Consider the following 21,111-nt stretch of genomic DNA (forward strand, 5'->3'; position numbering starts at 1 on the left):
AGCCCCTTTTGGGCCTTAACTCCACCCTTATTCCTTTTTCTTTTGCTTGCCTGTTATGCTCCAAATACACTAGTTTCCTCTTAGTTCCTCAAACACTTCAAGTCTTTTCTTCTCAGGGCCTTTGCTGTTCATTCTGCCTGAGTGTTTGTTACTAGATCTTGTTCCTTTTTGCTGTTGAAGCCAGTCTCAGATTTAATGACATCCTCCAGGAGAATTATTTTCTGACCATCAATCTAAAGTAGGCCTATCTCCAGTTACTCTATTGTATCACCCTTTACATTTATCCGTTTTATTCTTACAGCTCAGATACCTTTTTCTATAAAGTTCTCCTCCATTCTCTGAGACTAAAGGAGCTACTCCCTCCCTTGCCTTCAAAGCACTGGTTGATAGCATTGGATTTACTATTCTACTAAACTCCGTATATGGTTTGCCTTCTCTGTTATATGGTGAGCTCCTAAAGAATAGGAATAACATTGCATCAGTCTTTCTGCCGTGCCTGGTGCCTACCATGATACCTGGAGGAATGAACAAGTAAATAAACCGTCTAAGGCAGGAGAATTTGTAGTACACAGACTTGCTGAGTTGTGATCTCATCAATATGGAAGACATTTAGGTTTACTCTGCTGAGAGCAATGGTAGCATGTGTCCTCTGCAGTCAGGTCCTCAGTTGAGAATCCACTCTAGAAATAATCTGGCCTCAACCAGTGAAGGCGGCTCTATACAGTTAAAAGCTCATGGGATTCTAGAGCTTGCTAGATTCCTCTGTGTAACTGTTGGATCTCTAACCCAGCAGCTATAAAACTTATCACAGGTTCTCCTTTCTCTGTTTAATTAGCCCAGTCTTTTTGTCCTTGGGAAGAGCATCTAGTGCTGAAAGAGAAGGTAGCACAGGTTTTTATACTTTTTACTCTTCAAAGCCTCTCTTCTTAGGTGGCTTTCACATTGTACTGAAGGTCCATGTGGCCTGTCTGTTCATTTCCACTCATACTTGGAGCTGTGCATTGGCAGTTCTCTAGTATGTGAACACCATGAGTCAGTGTTTCTCCACCTGGGCCCATGTAGTCATTTTAGCATTATTTTGAGAAAATAGACAAGACCTTTAGCCTGGTCATTTCTTTAAGATAAAAATGCAGAAGCATCCAGTTACAGCATGTGCTTAGACAGGAGTGAAAACGGTTTTACAAATCAATTTGTTGTGACAAAGTGATGATTAGTATTCTCTTCCAAGGTAATTGCAGTCACTGAAAGGACTGCTTTCCAAAAACATTGCCTGATTTATTCATTCAGACATTTGAAACTATATGTCTGAGGTTTGGGAATACTTTTTAATATTCATGAGTTTTCCTCTTAAAAGCTAGTATAATCACTAATTCAGTGTATAAATACAGGGGTCCTAAAGGGCCATTTTATCCCTGGCCAGCTTCACTCTTAAGCCAGGTTTAGCTTTTTAACTATGCTTATTGTTGTTATTTGTCAGGTATTTCCACTTGCCTTTCCTCTGCTTCCCTATTAATTTTCTCCATGTAGCTACTTTGGCTTGGTTGAAAATGTCAGAACAAGATGCCAGGGTGTTGGAGTCAGGATGTGCCTTGTGTTCAAACTGCTGTAACCTGTTACTTGGCTCTTGTGGCAAAACTACTGCGACTGTGGTGTCTCCAGTTGAAATTGAGATGTATTAATATAAAGCATCTGCCTGGTTTCTTCAGCTAATGAGGTTTTGCTGAAAAATGAGTGTAATGAAACAATGCTGGATGTTGGCAGGACCTACTGATGAAGGCTAATGAGCGTAAATAAGTTTCTGTAAGGCCCCAGCAGCAGAGGCAGAGAATGTTTCAAATGCACTGCCCTTGAGGCAAGACCAGCTTGTGTGGGGTGTGACCTGTTTATTTGTTGGCTTCTTTTATTCTTTTCTTCTCTCCCTCCTCCTATGCTCTTCTTTCAGTAAAAGATCCATTCAAACCAGCCACAGATTGTTTTATGCAGCATAGAGCATGTTAAAAATAAAGCTGCTTATACCAGGGCTTAATACAATGTTGCAAAAATAAGAATTACGTTTTTTACATACTGTACACATTATTTAATAGAAGAAACTTAATTGCCAAGAATTTAAGAAATAAATTCTATCAAAAAGGAGATAAGAAAATAGGTGTTTTGTACACACCACTTGGAGTTTAGTTTTCTTTGAACCTAATTTCAAGAGAATGTAGAGGGACTCTTGGTAGAACACAAAGGCTTTTGCTCACACCTCTGCTCCCTGTTCATAGTAATGCTTCCTAAGGCCCACTTGACCTCACACTCCAGGATGTCTGGCTCTAAGTGAGTGATCACAACATCATGGTTATCCAGATCATTAAGATATTTTTTGTATAGTTCTTCTGTGTATTCTTGCTACATCTTCTGAATCTCTTCTGCTTCTGTTAGGTCCATGCCATTTCTGTGTTTTATTGTGCCCATCTTTGCATGAAATGTTCCCTTGGTATCTCTAATTTACTTGAAGAGATCTATAGTCTTTCCCATTCTATTGTTTTCCTTTATGTCTTTGCATTGTTCACTTAGGAAGGCTTTCTCATCCCTCCTTGTTATTCTTTGGAACTCTGCATTCAGATGGGTATATCTTTCCTTTTCTCCTTTGCCTTTCACTTTTCTTCTTTTCTCAGCCATTTGTAGGGCCTCCTCAGACAAGCATTTTGTCTTATTGCTTTTCTTTTTCTTGGGGATGGTTTTTATCACTGCCTCCTGTACAAGGCTACAAACCTCCATCCATAGTTCATCAGGCACTCTTGTCTATGAGATCTAATCCCTCCCAGCAGAGCTATTTCAAATCCTAAAAAAACGATGCTGTTAAAGTGCTGCACTCAATATTCCAGCAAAGTTGGAAAACTCAGCAATGGCCACAGGACTGGAAAAGGTCAGTTTCCATTCCAATCCCATAGAAGGGCAATGCCAAAGAATGTTCAAACCACGGCACAATTGCCCTCACTTCACATGATAGCAAAGTCATCCAGGTTAGGCTTCAACAGTATGTGAACTAAGAACTTCCAGATGTACAGTTGGATTTAGAAAAGGCAGAAGAACAAGAGATCAAATTGCCAATATCCCTTGGATCATAGGAAAAGCAAGGGAATTCCAAAAACACATCTACTTCTGCTTCATTGACTATGCTAAAGCCTTTGACTGTGTGGATTGCAACAGACTGGAAAATTCTTGCTGCTACTGCTGCTAAGTCGTTTCAGTTGTGTCCGACTCTGTGTGACCCCATAGACAGCAGCCCATCAAACTCCCCCATCCCTGGGACTCTCCAGGCAAGAACACTGGAGTGGGTTGCCATTTCCTTCTCCAATGCATGAAAGTGAAAGTGAAGTTGCTCAGTCGTGTCCGACTCTTAGCGACCCTATGGACCGCAGCCTACCAGGCTCCTCCGTCCATGGGATTTTCCAAGCAAGAGTACTGGAGTGAGGTACCATTGCCTTCTCTAAAAAGACACGGGAATACAAGACCACCATACCTGCCTCCTGAGAAACCTGTATGCAGGTCAAGAAACAAGTTAGAACTGGATATGGAACAATAGACTGTTTCCAAATTGGGTAAGGAGTAGTCAAGGCCGTATATTGTCACACTGTTTATTCAACTTATATGCAGAGTACATCATGCGAAATGCTGGGCTGGATGAAGCACAAGCTGCGAACAAGATTGCCAGGAGAAATATCAATAACCTCAGATATGCAAATGGAACCACCCTTATAGCAGAAAGCAGAGAGGAACTAAAGAGCCTCTTGATGAAATAGGAGAGTGAAAAAGCTGGCTTAAAATTCAACATTCAGAAAACGAAGATCATGGCATCTGGTCCCATCACTTCATGGCAAATAGATTGGGAAACAATGGCAAAAGTAACAGGCTCTCTCTTCTTGGGCTCCATAATCATTGTGGACAGTGACTGCAGCCATGGAATTAAAAGACACTTGCTCCTTAAAAGAAAAGCCATGACCAACCTAGACAGTATATTAGAAAGCAGAGTCTTACTTTGCTTACAAAGGTCCATATAGTCAAAGCTATGATTTTTCCAATAGTCATGTATAGGTGTTAGAGTTGGACCATAAAAGAAAGTTGAGTGCCGTAGAATTGATGCTTTTGAACTGTGGTGTTGGAAAAGACTCTTGAGAGTCCCTTGGACTGCAAGGAGATCAAACCAGTCAATCCTGAAAGAAATCAGCCTTGAATATTGATTGAAAGGACTGATGCTGAAGCTCCAATACTTTAGCCACGTGATGCAAAAAGCTGACTTATTGGAAAAGACTCTGATGCTGGGGAAGATTAAAGGCAGGAGGAGAAGGGGATGACATTGGATGAGATGGTTGTATGGCATCACCATCTGGACATGAGTGATCGACATGAGTGGACATGAGTTTGAACAACCTCCAGGAGATGGTGAAGGACAGGGAAGCCTGGTGTGCTGCAGTCCACAGGGTCGCAAAGCATTGGACAGGACTGAGTGACACTGAAAAACAACAATTGCTCCTCGTGATTGTAAGACATTCATATGATGGATAATCTTATGTGTCGCCCTGGCTGAGACATGAAGTGCTCACCTATTTGGTCAAACATTCTGGATAAGAGTTAAGGTGTTTTTGGATGAGATTAACATTTAGATCAGTAGAGTGAGCAGGTCAGATTGCATTCCATAATGTAGGTGGGCCTTATCCCTGAAGGCCTGAAAAGAAACGAGTCTCTTACCTTCCCCCAAGTATGAGTGGATTCTCCCTGTCTCATGGCCTTCAAACTGAAATATTGGCTTTTTTCCTGCCTTTAGATTAGAATGGGATATTTAAGCCTCCTGGCCTTTAGAACTACACCATCCCTTTCAGGGGTCTCCAGTTTGTCCACTCACCTGGCAGATCGAGGGACTTGTCAGACTCCTGAATTGCCTGAGCCAGTTCTTTATATGTCTTTCTTCTCTTTACACACACACACACACACACACCCCATGTTTGCCTGAACCAGTTCTTTACATTAAATCCCTGCTCTTTACACACACAATCACACACACACACACACACACACACACACACACACCATGTTTGCCTGAACCAGTTCTTTACATTAAATCCCTGCTCTTTACACACACAATCACACACACATGCATGCACCCTGTTGGCTGTTTCCCTGGAGGACCCTGACTAATACAAACCACAGCTGCAAGCAGCACATAATTCATGAAACACATACCTGACATGCACCACATTGACTTTAGATTTAGACATATCTGCAGTCAGGTTTAAGCTCTACCTGACTAGATGTGTGACCTTTGGCATATTATTTCACCTCTCTTCACCTCAGTTTCCTCATCTTTAAAAACTGGAGTTTTTGTGACAGTACATACAGCAGACTCTTGAGATATAATTCCTTGACTTTCTAAACTGGACTACAAAACATAATCAACAAGATAATGTAATTCTTGTTAATAGGCTTTCATGCTATTTCCATGAATAAGATGTAAATAGAATCTATTCATCTTTCTGTGCCATTATCCGAGAAAAAACTCACATTCTTCCCACTGCCTGCTCCTAAAATCCAATCCTACTGATCTTTGCTAACAGTCTTCTCTTGCTCTACTTGATCCAGTGGCAGTAAAGCTTCTGAATGACTTTGGTTGAGTTGTTCTACTTCTATAAGCAAAAGTAAAACCTGATTTTTATGGTCCACTCTTTAACTATAGGAGCTTCCCTGGTGGCTCAGAGGTTAAAGCGTCTGCCTGCAATGTGGGAGACCAGGGTTCGATCCCTGGGTAGAGAAGATTCCCCTGGAGAAGGAAATGGCAACCCACTCCAGTATTCTTGCCTTGAGAATCCCATGGACGGAGGAGCCTGGTGGGCTACAGTCCATGGGGTCGCAATGAGTCGGACACGACTGAGTGACTTCACTTCACTTCACCGTCCACAATGATTTTGTAGACCAAGAAAATAAAGCCTGTCACTCTTTCCATTGTTGCCCCATCTGTTTGCCAGGAAGTGATGTGACCGGCAAGAGAGTTTTAGAAAAACATGTATTTCTGCTTTACTGACTATGCCAAAGCCTTTGACTGTGTGGATTACAATAAACTGCGGAAAATTCTGAAAGTGATGGGAATACCAGACCACCTGACCTGCCTCTTGAGAAACCTGTATGCAGGTCAGGAAGCAACAGTTAGAACTGGACATGGAACAACAGACTGGTTCCAAATAGGAAAAGGAGTACATCAAGGCTGTATATTGTCACCCTGCTTATTTAACTTCTATGCAGAGTACATCATGAGAACTGCTGGGCTGGAAGAAGCACAAGCTGGAATCAAGATTGCCGGTAGAAATATCAATAACCTCAGATATGCAGATAATACCACCCTTATGGCAGAAAGTGAAGAGGAACTAAAGAGCCTCTTGATGAAAATGAAAGAGGAGAGTCAAAAAGCTGGCTTTAAGCTCAACATTCAGAAAACTAAGATCATGGCATCCGGTCCCATCTCTTCATGGCAAATAGATGGGGAAACAGTGGAAACACTGGCTGACTATTTTGGGGGGCTCCAAAATCACTGCAGATGGTGACTGCAGCCATGAAATTAAAAGACGCTTACTCCTTGGAAGGAAATTTATGACCAACCTAGACAGCATATTAAAAAGCAGAGACATTAGTTTGTCAACAAAGGTCCATCTAGTCAAGGCTATGGTTTTTCCAGTGGTCGTGTATGGATATGAGAGTTGGACTGAAAAGAAGGCTGAGCACCAAAGAATTGATGCTTTTGAACTGCAGTGTTGGAGAAGACTCTTGAGAGTCCCTTGGACTGCCAGGAGATCCAACCAGTCCATCCTAAAGGAGATCAGTCCTGGGTGTTCATTGGAAGGACTGATGTTGAAGCTGAAACTCCAATACTCTAGCCACCTGATGCAAAGAGCGACTCATTGGAAAAGACTCTGATGCTGGAGAAGATTGAGGGCAGGAGGAGAAGGGGACAACAGAGGGTGAGATGGTTGGATGGCATCACTGACTCAATGGACATGAGTTTGGGTAAACTCTGGGAGTTGCTGATGTACAGGGAGGCCTAGCGTGCTGCGGTTCATGGGGTCACAAAGAATCGGACACAACTGAGCGACTGAACTGAATTGAACTGATGGGACTGGATGCGATCTTCATTTTTTGAATGTTTTAAACCAACTTTTTCACTCCCCTCTTTTACTTTCTGCAAGAGGCTCTTTAGTTCTTCTTTGCTTTCTGCCATAAGGGTGGTGTCATCTGCATATCTGAGGTTATTGGTATTTCTCCTGGCAATCTTGATTCCAGCTTGTGCTTTATCCAGGCAGCATCTTGCATGATGTATTCTGCATATAAGTTAAATAAGCTGGGTGACAATATACAACCTTGACATACTCCTTTCCCAGTTTGGAACCAGTCATTGTTCCATGTCCGGTTCTAACTGTTGCTTCTTGACCTGCATACAGGTTTCTCAGGAGACAGGTAAGGTGGTCTGGTATTCCCATGTCTTTAAGAATTTTCCACAGGTTTTTGTGATCCACATGGTCATAGGCTTTAGTATAGTCAATGAAGCAGAAGTAGATGTTTTTCTGGAATTCTCTTGCTTTTTCTATGATCCAAATAATTGAATTATATTAATTATTAAAATTAAATTTGAAAAAGAAGAGGGGAAGGGAAACCATTAGGGTACATTCACATTTAAGTTTCTCTATATACTCTTTGAAAGTTGTATTTTACTATTTTATTTATAACTCCTAGCTGAAAATCTAGCCTTGTTACTTTCTTTGATCTGATTTGGGTAATTTGAAAACTAGAATCTAGACAGATGTATGTGCAGTGTTTTAATTACCATAGTTTAAAATTTTGAGCAAGATGGGTTGCAGTATTAATATAGATAGTGCCCAGCTCATGGGCAAGGTATGCTATAAAAGTTTCTCTTCTACTGTATGCTTAAAACTGATAAAGATAGTAAATTTTATGTTATGTGGGCAAGAATACTGGAGTGGGTTGCCGTATCCTTTTCTAGGGAGATCTTCCCTACCCGGGGATCGAATCCACATCTCCTGCATTGATAGGCAGATTCTTTACCACTCAGCCACCAGGAAAGCTCATACATTCCTTAATTGCTTATTAAAAATATGTGTGCATTTAGTTAGGATTCTTTCCCTTAGTTAGAGATATCCTGTTTAAATTTGCAAATATTTATTTTTATGCTGAGGGGAAGATTTTTGTATTGCTAATAAAAATGTAACAATATTTATTTTAAAAATATTCTTCCAGATTACCAAATAGCTGCCAACTGCCTTCTTTAGGTATAAGGTGCTGAGTACATGCTAAGTGAGAAAAGAGCATGAGAGGGTCCTCAAAGGTGCACTCTGTAGTGATACAGACCACTCATAAGCTTGCAGAAAGCCCTGGCAGAGAGAAGACAGGTGACTCCGACAGACATCATCTGCTATTGGTGATAGACTGTAGTCTTAGCACCCTGATGTTTGTGGGACTCTGTAGAGTGGACCAGGTTGAAAAGAGTGAGTCAGAAACTGGATAAGCAGAAAGGAACAGTCCAAAGATAGGACAGTGCACAGAAACTTGAGATGAACATGATGTTTGTTTGTTTAATGGTGTGTTCTAAAGCAAACAGAGGGGACACAAGCAGGGCACTTCAGGGAGCAGTGAAGTTGTGAAGATCATCAGGAAGTTGGGGCTTTATTTGGGAAATACTGGTTTTGAAGTATAAAGTGATATCCTAAACATGACATAAAAATCTGTTACTCACCCATCCTTCCTTCCTTCCCTTTTCTTCGTTCATTCAACAAATATTTTTTGACCACCTCCTTTGTGAAAATCACTGATAAAAGAAAATTAACCTGACCATAAAGTACAAAAGATAGGCAGAAGCAAACGTGAAGCAGAAAGTCCAGAAAGCCTGTAACAGTGATCCAAGATTGTGGTCATGTTACTGGATTGATAAAAGGGCTAATGTTTTTTAAACACTTAAGAGTATATGCCAAATATTTTATAATAACTATAAATGGAATATGACCATTAAAAATTGTGAATCACTATATTGTATACCTGGAGAAGGCGATGGCACCCCACTCCAGTACTCTTGCCTGGAAAATCCCATGGACGGAGGAGCCTGGTAGGCTACAGTCCATGGGGTTACGAAGAGTCGGACATGACTGAGCGACTTCACTTTCACTTTTCACTTTCATGTATTGGAGAAGGAAATGGCAACCCACTCCAGTGTTCTTGCCTGGAGAATCCCAGGGACAGGGGAGCCTGGTGGGCTGCCGTCTATGGGGTCGCACAGAGTCGGACACGACTGAAGCGACTTAGCAGCAGCAGCAGCATATTGTATATCTATAATTTAAATAATAATATGCATTATTTAAATTGTTATGCACTTCAATAAAAAATAAAGTATGTATATTATATTGAGAAAAAAGGGCATGTCAGATGCAGTTATGTGCTTATGTATGTTATGTATTATCCTCAAAACTGTGTAAAGTAGATACTTTTATTATCCCAATTTACCAGTGAGGAAACTGAGGCTTAGCGAGGTTAATTGATATAGTCATACAGCAAATAATAGTATAAATATCATTTGTTTAGCAGATCAAGGTTCGTAAATATTTCTATTGGCTCTCTTTTGTTTGATCCTCTGCCTTTGTGTTAGGCCTCCTATACCATTATTCTCATTTTTTATTTTACATAAACATAGAAGAACATAGAGAAACTTGCCTGGGCAGTCATTCATCAGATAGGAAGCACCTACTGTGTGGCAGGCATGTTTTCTTGGCATTGGGGCCATAGCGATAGACAGGATAGATCAAGTTGCCTGCTGTCAGGGAGTTGTTTTCTGGTAGGGATGAATAACAGTGAACATATAAGTAAATAAAATCAAGTAATTTCTAGAAATGACAAGTACTGTGAAGCAGACAAATAAGGCAAAGTAACAGAGGAGGGCTGCCATGGTAGAACATGAAGGCCTTTCTAAGGAAGGGATGATAGTTGAGACCTGCATGCAACAATCTAAAGGAAAAACATTCCAAGCAAGAGTGCAACAAGAGCAGAGGCCCTCTGATAGGAACATAGTTGGCATGTTCAAGGGACAGAGAGACCCCAGTGTGGCCAAAATGTGGTGAAGAAGAGAATAGAATGAGAAAATAGTAGGCTGGAGCTAGACTATGTAAGGACTTGTAGGCTGTTGTAAGCAGCTTGGTTCTTATTCTGTGAACAATGGGAATTCAGTGGAGAGTTTTAAACAGGGTGTCTGTGTGTATGCATGTGGGGGTGGTGGTGGAAGAGGGTGAGATCGTCTAATTTGCACCAATTTTGTCACCAAAATCCTGTAACCCTTCCCTTATACCATAATTGATAAAGTAATTGATAAAATACCTTAATCTTCTTCTCTTTTCATTTTTTAAATAATTATTTTAAATTTTTTTGGCTGCATCAGGTCTTAGTTCCTCAGGCTCACTAACTGGCTTGCTTGGGCTTAGTTGCTCTGTACCATGTAGGATCTTATTAATAGATCCTAACCAGGGATCAAACCCGCCTCTCCTGCATTGGAAGGCAGATTCTCAACCACTGGACCACTAGGAAGTAGTCCCATCTCTTTTCATTTCTATAGCAACATTCAGGATTGGAAAAGTAACAATGGCAACAGTAACCATCACTTTAGGACATTGTGTATTCTATGTGAGAGGAGTCACTGAGTATGTATGCGTGCATGCTGACTTGCACAGTCGTGTTGCACAGTTGTGTCTGACTCTTTGCGACACCATGGACTGTAGCCCTTCAGATTCTCCTGTGCATAGAATTGTCCAGGCAGGAATACTGGAGTTGCTATTTCCTACTCTGTGGCAGATAGATTCTTTACCTCTGTGCCATCTTGGAGTCCTTCGAATATTTGTGTGTGTGTGTGTGTGTGTGTGTGTGTATGTATTCTTACATACTTTGTGAACCTAAAAGCAGAAAGTATTATAATATTATGAAAATAATACCATTCAGAAATAGAATCTGTTAATTATTATTAGGAAGTTTTCAAAGAGACTTCATTGGTTTAGACAACAATTTTGGTGATTTGAAGAGAATTATGAAAATACAGAGAAAAGTAGTTCCAACTTTGTCACTTGGAAGAGAATTGTTGTGATGGGACTGATCATGCAAAAATTTTTCTGTGAAAAGAAATGGGGTGAAGGGTCCTACTTGGGCTAGGGTTAAAACCCTAAGCTCATTATGGTAGACGGTTTGTGAATTGGAAGTTTCTGAAATGCTGTTTTCACAATAGAAGTGTTCTTCAACCATCAAATAGTTCCCTAACCAGGTGCTTACTCTGATTCAACATGTTGTAGTAGGCATTTTAGATCTGAGTGCTCTGTCATGCAAATAGAAACAACATTGTCCCAAACGGGCCTGTGATTCGAAAAGAAGATACCTAATCGCCAGTTAGGATCTACAAATTACCTTTTATTTGGAATAATGTCTGCATTCTAATAGACGTATTCACTTGCTTTTTATTTAAAAACTCCAATTGTCCTCAAGATAATGGCACACCATAAGTTTACTTCTCCTTTTGATGAATAAATTTCATCCAAGAAAAATAAATTTTAATGTTTTTATTTGTTAGAAGTCTTGAGACTCTGAATAATTACTTTTTCTCATCTTTTTGAGTAACATCAACTTTTAAAGTTTTTATCAAATAAAAATAGAATTTATAGCATTATTAATGTGTATTTGTTTTTGTGGGGTTGTTCCATCATATTTTCTCTCATCTGTTCTTTTAAATCACATTGAGGACTGCCTGAAATGGCATTTTCATGATGACTCTGAGAACCATCCTTCTACTGTATGTTATTTACTGCTGATATATGTATTCTGGTGTTTCTTGCGTTCTGTCACACGTAAATTCTAGTGGCATATTGAATACCATAGAAAGAAGCTGACTGATGGTAAATCAAACATTTTACAGCATACTATTGGGAATGTTGGATTCATTACTATAAAGAAATTATGTTTGATCAGTATTTTCAGAGCCTAATACTGTAGTTTATTGGTGCTTCTTAATGTTAATTATATACAAGTTAAAATTGGGTTCATTTTAACAATGCATAATATATGCTACAGTGAATCTTTTCCACACAAAAAAGAATAATAAATGTCCAGCACTATGTTTGATTAGAACTATTAAGCCCAACAGCTTGTATTTAACAAACACAGTGTTAATTATATAGTCAACTGGGTAGTTCATTCTCTACTGTAGAAGCTGTATATTAGAATAAAGCTATTTTGATGTATAAGGTGCCCAAGGAAAATTGGCTAACAAAAAAAGGGAAAGCTTTTTGCGGTGAAGATGTCGAATGAGCAATTTTAACTCACAGTCACTTTTTTTAGAGAATATGTAAGTTGGGTTTTTATTTTTAGTTCCTACTCTTCCCGTCATAGTTAAATGATGGAAAGTGACTCTCAGTCCCTAAACTACTCTTATGCATCATTCAAAATAGCCCTGAAAGTCTAGCCCCTCTGGCCCTCTGGCAGTGGTGAGATTTATGGCTTTCCATTCCTTGGTATTCCATTACTCTGTCTACACCATCAAATTGATTAGTAGGCAAATGGAGAGGAAGGAAGGAGAGGAGACTGCTTAGAGCCAGCTGGTGTCCGTCATTTTAATGAACTGCTTAGAGGTGGTTAATGTTGTCCTTGGTTCTCCTTATTGTCAGTGACGATCAGATCTTTTAAAATGTTCCTCTCTCTTATTCTGTATTACAGGGTCCACTGGAAAATGATTTGGTTGTTTATGTAGCACTCATAGCAGAAAGCCAACGGTATGAAATCCAGATGGGTGGTATGTTCTTTTGACAGAGAGGGAAGGGGGTTGATTGCTTTAGGCTTATAATATTGTGTATGGTGGTAGAAATTAGTTTCATAGACCCCTTGACAGGGTTTATAGGATGTCACTAATGTCACTTTAAGTGTCAGAACAACATTTTCATGTTTAAAAACAATTTTGTCTTAGATGGTGCAAATATTAAAGTCTGTGACCTGTGCCAGTGTTGCCCAGCATATAGTTTTGAGAAATTAATGCAAACAGATTATGGGGATCACCCCCCAAGTTAGTACTGACCTCACTGCCAGCCACCAGAGCTCACATCTGATGCTCTGTGAAGAAACCTCCCCCGCCGCCCCCACAAAGAGGGCCTGTGGATTTCAGTGCAGATGACATATTGCTGGTATTTAACACATGATAAGACATTCCCAGCTAGCACAGTCTCTCACCTTTTCTCCTCCCCCTTCATCATTGTTTTTAATAAATGCAATATCTTTTTTTCCTTTTGTTCTCTAGCCTTCAAGTTTTCCTCAACACATATGGTATTCAGACTCAAACTCCTCAACAGGTGGAACCCATTCAGATCTGGGCCCAGCAGGAGCTGGTGAAAGTAAGTGATGCTGTTTCTTTACTGTCTCCTTTGTAGAGGTACTAGAGCATGATGATTACTTATAGTTAAGAAGCATAGCTAAAATCCAATTCTAAAATAAGGTCATTGATGCAAAAGTCTTTGATTAAGCTGAGAGACCCACTTTATCAAACATTGTTACTAAAAAGCAACTGCATTGTGTGTGTGCATTATATTCATAGGTCTTGTTAATTCCATTCCTTGCTAAAGTGTTACTAACCTGGACTGACCAATTAAATAACAAATTAGCCTTAATATTAGTAGTGGTGTATTAAATTAACCTTTACATTTGATTGATTTTCCCTTTAACTATTAAAGAAATGTTCTCACCTAAATATTGTTGGTAATAACTATTGCCCTTTTTCTCTTGCCTTACTCTTTGAAGTGATTCCTATCTTCTTTGGTTTGCTGGTTCTCAATATAATTGTAAAGTGACAACTGAATTTATCTTTGATACAGTTACATACCTACTGGATTGAATTAAAAGTGGTGACTTTTGAGGCCTTCTGCATGCACTGCTCTACAGATGTATCCAGGAGTGCCTGAGTTTAGAAATATTCCTGCTCATTAGGGACAGGAAATTGTTGATCTCCACTAATTATTTAATAAACGACTGTTTTTATTTGGTAATTGTTAAAAGCAATACAGGAAAAATTTCCACAGTGTTTGGTGGAAGTGTTTGGTTTGTTCAGGTGATCAAAGTGAAGTCAATAAAGTTGATATAAATGTTTTTGATTAAAGCCTTGACTTTACAAAAAGAATAAAAGTTTCGAGAAGTGAGGCGCACATTGCAGGGAAAATGCAAGGCCCCAGTGTTGTTGCTAATCAGACTGGACCTTACCCACTGGCCACAAAACCAGAGGTAACCCAGAGCACCAGCTCTTCAAAAGTCCTTAACAAATTTAGAATTTTTCTGCCCTAATTAAAGAGATAATGGCTGAAAATGCTAGGAACCCTAGAAGAGGTTAACACTTTAAAATCACACTAAGAAGTAAATGGTGGAAAGCTGGGTTTCGTGGTAGAAGAGGCAAAGAGAGTCCAAGAGGAAAGTAAGGATCCCCTAGGTAAGGAGAGGAGGCAGCATGGAAGGTCTGAAAATCCAAGGCTGTTACACTGTGCACTTATCATTCAGGTACAGGCTGTATTTGCTGATACACTTTTAAGGTCTCTCACTGAAAGCTCCAGACAAAGGTTATTATTCTTTGATAAACGTGCCTTCAAAGCAAATTAACCTGAATCTGCTTTTTTCAGGCCAAATTTTGATATCAACAACTCTTTCCGTTAGAGTCTATACTCTACCAGACAACATGCAGTCAAGATTTAAAAGACCAACATGGCTCTAGATGACATGATTGTGGCATTTTATTCCTTCATCAGCAATACCTGCTCTATGCAGAGCACTATATGGGGCACGTAGACAAAATGACCCTGCCTGTGTTCTTAGTCAGTGAATTCTGAATCTCGTGAGATGACAGAAAAAAAATTGTTAATGACAATCCACTTTGATTGTACTATGATAAATGTTAGTCCAAGGTGCTGAGGAATCACAGATGTGGTAGCAAGCATTCTGTTACAAAGTGAAGACTTATTGGGTTGGCCAAAAAGTTCCTTTGAATTTTTAAGTAAAAACAGAAGACACATTTTTTCATTTTCACCAAGAACTTGATTGAACAATGTAGCCACCATTTTGTTCTACTACCCTCTGCCATTTTTCAGGCAACTTCATAATTCTGTCTTCCTAGAACTTTTTATCTTTTTGAGCAAAGAACTTTTCCAGGCACCTTTCACAGTCTTCCAGGAAATTGAAATTATTTCCATTAACAGAATTTTTAAAGACAAAAATAAATGGAAATCTGAAGGTGCAATGTCACAAATACAGCAAATCATAACTTCACAGCCAAGTTGTAGCAATTTTTACCTGGTCATCAAAAAAGCATGCAGTCTTCCATTATCCTATGAGAGATTATGCATTTTCTGTTGACTGATTCTGGACACTTTTTGTCGAGTGCTGCTTTCAGTTTGTCTTACTGGGATCAGTATTTATTGAAATTAATCATTTTGTTCTGAAGGAGCTCATATAGAGGACTCCCTTCCAATCCCACCACATACACAGTGTAACCTTCTTTGGATGAAGGCTGGCCTTTGGTGTGGTTGGTGATGGTTTTATTTTGCTTGCCCCACAGTCTCTTCCTTCCACATTATTGTACAGTTATATCCACTTTGCATTGCCTGTCACAATTTGTTTTAAAAACAGAACATTTTTGTTACATTTAAGTAAAGAATCACATGTGGAAATATGATCAAGAAGATTTTTCTTTTGCTTAACTTACATGGAACCCAAATGTCAAAATGACTAACATAACCAAGCTGGTGCTAATGATTTTCAGTGTTTGATTTAGATATTTTGAGTATGTTGGCTGTCTCTTGTGTGGTATAACACTGTTTTCAGTTGATGTCTCAGTTTGATTGCTATCAACTTCAACTGGTCTACCCAACCGTGGCATATCATCCAGTGAAAATCTCTACCATGAAACTTCAGAAACCACTTTTGACACGTTCAATCAATCATAGCACCTTCTCTATACACTGCACAAACATTTTCTTGCATTTCGGTTGTGTTTTTACTTTTCCTGCAATAATAAAGCATAATGGCTGAAAATGTTGCTTTTTTTTCCCCTTCCATCCTCAGTATTAAAATGGCTACACAAAAATTGACCAATTTGCTAAGTTGTTTTTTTTTATGCACACTGATATGACAGCTGTCACAATACAATCCAACAGTTGTTTTGAATGAAGTTAGACAACTAAGTGCTACTAGAGTCATCTTACAGAAAAATTGAACAAAAGTTTTGGCCAACCCAAGAGAATGAAGTATTTCTGGGTTTCTGGGTGGTTTTGTCCCTACTGTATGTTTCAGCACATTAAATGGTGTGAATGTATATAACATAGGAACAGTATTATCTGCATCCTGTAATACAGCAAGCATTCTGCATCTGATTACCTAATTGTCATAGACCTTCTGTGGCTCAGGAAGTTAAGGAAGCTGCTTTTAATGTAATTGGGTAGTATTTAAAGATTTCCTTTCTACCTAGGTAAATACAAAGGAAGGATATCTCCATCTCGTGCTGTGCATTGCAGTTTCAGTGCAGCCTATACAATAAAATGCTTTATAGAGAACTTTTTCTGTCTAGTTGGCTTTGTCTAAAACCACTACTATTCCAGAATTAATATGCACAGTACATGTGGCTCCAGAGGACGTTAACTTGCTTTCTCATTCATCCACCAAGTATTTTTTGAGCACCAGTTGTATGCCAGGCACAGTGCCAACTCAGGGGGTGCTATTCTCTAGGTATAGTCAGTGCAGAAGGAGAGAGACAGACCTAATTCTGACATACATGTGTGCATCATGACAAAATGAACAGAGAGCTCTGGTGATGGTGTTAATTTTGTGTATGTTGAGATTGATACTTGAAATCAGTTCAAATCATAGTCAGTAGATTGTGTAAAGACAGTTGGTTTTATTTTACATTTAAAAAAATTTAGGTTAGATTTCTGCCTCTCTTCAGGTACAAAAATAAATTCCAGACAGGTTAAAGATTTAAATATTTTTAATGATTAAATATAAAATTACTAAAAGAAAAATTAGAACATTTTATAACTGTTGGAAGGGAAAGTCCAATCTTAGAGTAACACCAGTGCCAAAAAGCCATTAAGGAAGTGATTGACACATTTAAATAAATTTAGTTGTAGGTGGCATAAACAAGCAGCACATCAAAGGTGCTTGTGAAATTTCCTAGCAGAAAACTGTTTAGATTGAAATACCACATGCTGAAATGATGTTTGAATTAATGTGCTGTCATTCTCACATTTCATAACAACATTGAAGATGAGCAAATTGAGTAAAATATTTGATCAAAGGAAAAAATGTATAGAACATACAAATAGCTATTAAATATATAGGAAAATGGTCAACCACAAAATATTTGAATACAGTTGTTTAAAATGAAATATCATTGTGACCCAAGAGAGTGACAAAAATGTCCTCTGCACTGTTAATGTACATGTAATTGGTCCATTATTTCTGGAGGGTGACCAACCTGGCATTATGTTTGAAAGAAAATATATATTCTCTTTGACTCTATCAAGTCTGGGAAATTATCCTGCAGAAGTAATACTACACTGACAAAAGGTTGTTACTGAATTGGTTTTGAAATAACAAAAAATTGGGAGCTACCTTCATCAGGTGAATCCATGTTAGTTTTAAATATGGTAAGGAGACCTCTTAATTGGATTAAGCACTCATTCTCTGGCACTGATTAACATCTAGTTCATTCTAGGTCTGTTTTTACTTTGTAGAAAAGAACAATACTAATTTTAAAAAACTGGAATACCAGATTATATAGTATATGAACCCATTTATGTAAATATATGCATGTGTGTGTGTGTGTATGATATGGGTATATATTTATCTATGTACTGTTAAAAATTTGTAACCATATTTTATACTTCCAGTGTTTCTTAGGGATCAAACAATAAATTACACTCCTTTTAACACATGCCAAAGTGAAAGAGTTGTTGCCTAAGGGATTGAGAGAATAACAGGATCATTCCCTTGTAGGATATGGATTAAATTTTTCATAAAATTCATATAATCAGAAAAAGCAATAAAGATATTTTCTTGTTGGTAGGAAATAATTGAAGGTGGAAATCTAGTAGAAGTTATGTGGCCCTGATTTTTTAAACTTTAAATAGTGAAAAGTTTTATCACATAGGAAGCATCTGTCTCTCTGTGTTCTTGTGTGAATCAGGTAGAGCCATGCAAGTTGTAAATTTATGACATGATAATATAAGAACAGTACTGAATTTTAGAATATTGCTAAATGGATCTCAAAAGTTTCACTCTCAAATCTCCCAATGCCCCAGAATCTAAGTTGATGTCATTGGCTGTCTTGTTTTCCTGCAAGTCCGTTGAATAAAGTTTTCCCTGGCCTCTTTGGAAAAATCAGAAATTAGCAGGGCAGTAGTTGAGGTGGGGCAAAAAAAACGAAAAGCATTAATATTTGTCTGGCTCTGATTTACATATTTGTGTCTTACAGGCTTATTTCCATCTGGGTGTCAATGAAAAATTAGGACTCTGCGGAAGGCCAGATAGACCTATTGGCTGCCTTGGTACATCAAAGGTGCTCATGAAATTTCCTTATAGAGCAGTCTTCAGATTGTAATACCACAGACCAGAATGATGTTTGACCTGTTGTGCATCCATTTGCACGTTTCATCATACTTGTGCTAATTATCTCAATTATTATTTTCTACAAGTAAATAATTAGTTTTGTATGCTATCATGAACTCTTCTAAAAATAAATACGCATCTCACTGTTACTTCTAAGCATAGTAAGATATCTGATTGTAGTAGTATTTACTCAGATTTTTTCCATTACAATAAAGGTGAACTACTTTATCAGCATACTGATTCAATTAAGAAGCTAAAATTTCTTGATATTATATAGATTTTATAAGATTATTTGCTTATTCAGAATAAACATCAGTTTTAATTTTTAAGACTGTAGTATTGTACCTTTGCCTTTCGTCTGTTTCGTATATATGTGTGTATGGATATATGACTTTTTTTTACTATTGCTTACAGATTTATCGCATTCTAGGAAAGACTGTGGTTTGTTACCCTATCATCTTTGACCTTAGTGATTTCTACATGTCTCAAGATGTTTTGCTGCTGATAGATGACATAAAGGTAGCCTTTTAATTGAAGGGGATGTTTTTGTTTCTACTGATTTTATCGTATGTTAAATGAAGTGCTCCTGGGCCTATGCTACTGGATTAACACAGTATCAAATATGAAAGTTAAACAACATCTGCATAGTTTTGGGGAGTTAAACTACTTGCAGCCTTAGAATAATAGATGTATTCTGTTTTATATAAAGTTGTATGACTTTATTTGCTCTACCTTCTACAAATGGAATAAAAGGATTATATATATATTGTAAAAGCAGAGGGGAAACTGTTTTGGAAACCAGGTTCATATAACAGTAAATTTATCTCTTTTTGAACAAAGTTGAGTTAGCAAAATGATTTTATTTATGAAGAATTTCAAATAAAACCTCATCTAACTCATAATACCCAGTCAGTTAAAATCTCCTTCATTCCCTTTTCCATTTGCAGAGTAGAGAAGCTTAGAGTCATGGCCTAGAGCATGAAGTCTGGAGCCAGATTTACTTGTTAAAATCTTGACTCCACTGTTTACCAGCTGTGTGATCTTGGACAAATTAGTTAACTTCTCTGTGTTCCTGTTTTCTCATCTATGTAACTGAACAGGACTGTCCTGAGGATTAGGAGTTAATACATGCAGAGCCCTCAGAATAGTGCCTGGTACATAGTGAAATGTTATGTGTGTGTTTGATGTGATAATGATGCTAATAGAAATTGAATCAAATAAAGAACTCTCCATGTTTCTGATGGTATATATAGATTCAGCCCAATCTCTTCTACCTACTGTAATATAAATTATGGAGTGAGAATTAATCTTCTGGATGATAACCTTGGGTTGATTTTCCTTCCCTGAGACTACTCTTGAACTGTATTTGTTAGGCCTCAAAAAAAAAAAAAAAAGCAAACAAGGCAACCTTAAGACATGTGTGATCTGGTGATCTGATTATTTTTAAGAACAAAGTTTAAAGTCAAAATGATTTCTAGCTTAACCTGAGTGTTATTAGAACGTTTCTACCCCTAAGTAGTCTATCTTATCCAGAGTTTGATTGTGATATTATCTGGATATGTAAGAGTTTTGTTGGCTCTTTGCCACTAATGGTTAAGCATCCTGATCAACTCAGATACTGTGCCATTACATCCTACCTCATTCTTTGTTTTAACAGAATGCACTCCAGTTTATTAAGCAATACTGGAAAATGCATGGACGTCCACTTTTCCTTGTTCTCATCCGGGAAGACAATATAAGGTAGGCTGATGAAAGAAGTGAGGTGCATGCATCTCGCTGCCATTGTTACTGTGAACCCTTTGGAAGCAGGGCCTCCTTACACTTTTATATCCATCTCAGCATGTAACAGAGTGGTTTGCATATATAAAGGGCACTTAGTACTAGATTATTAATTTCTCATTCTGTTGTTAATATGCACATTTTATCTGTTTATATTTTTCAGAGGTAGCCGATTCAATCCCATATTAGATATGCTGGCAGCGTTTAAGAAAGGAATGATTGGAGGAGTCAAAGTTCATGTTGATCGTCTACAGGTAGTCTTCTGAATTTCAGTGTTTCTTTTTCCAGCACAATTAATCCATAGAATCAACTATGTTTCTTAATTATATTCTTTGTAAGGTTTTTGTCTGAATGTTTTATTCTCTGTCTACCTTCCTATTCACGTTGTCTCCACCCTGTTTATCTGATCCTTCCCATCTGATGCTTGAGCAATTGCACTGGTTTCCCATCAGAATTTTAGACTTTAAAAGGTCATCTCTTACCTTACTTTTGCATCTGAGGAAGCTGGAGGCCAGAGTGGTGAAGTGACCTGTATAATCTCAGGTTCTTTGACTCCATGGTCCAGTGCTCTTTTCCCTACCCTACAGTGACATCCAACCTGGAGATAATGCTTGTTCCATTCAGATTTTACAGCTTTATTTT

The 21,111-nt window shown here is 38.3% G+C and overlaps 1 protein-coding gene across 1 annotated transcript in view; it reads left to right on the top strand.

Moving 5' to 3' along the window:
- Positions 1 to 21,111, top strand: part of PHKB (phosphorylase kinase regulatory subunit beta) — a 227,041-nt gene that overhangs the window by 161,393 nt on the left and 44,537 nt on the right. Inside the window, 6 exon segments of the mRNA XM_024978934.2 lie at positions 12,775 to 12,830; positions 13,349 to 13,442; positions 18,557 to 18,640; positions 19,105 to 19,209; positions 20,348 to 20,430; positions 20,633 to 20,723. Coding sequence (XP_024834702.1) covers positions 12,775 to 12,830; positions 13,349 to 13,442; positions 18,557 to 18,640; positions 19,105 to 19,209; positions 20,348 to 20,430; positions 20,633 to 20,723 — 513 coding nt within the window.

Source organism: Bos taurus, chromosome 18, assembly GCF_002263795.3.
Source record: "Bos taurus isolate L1 Dominette 01449 registration number 42190680 breed Hereford chromosome 18, ARS-UCD2.0, whole genome shotgun sequence".
Taxonomy (NCBI): Eukaryota; Metazoa; Chordata; class Mammalia; order Artiodactyla; family Bovidae; genus Bos; species Bos taurus.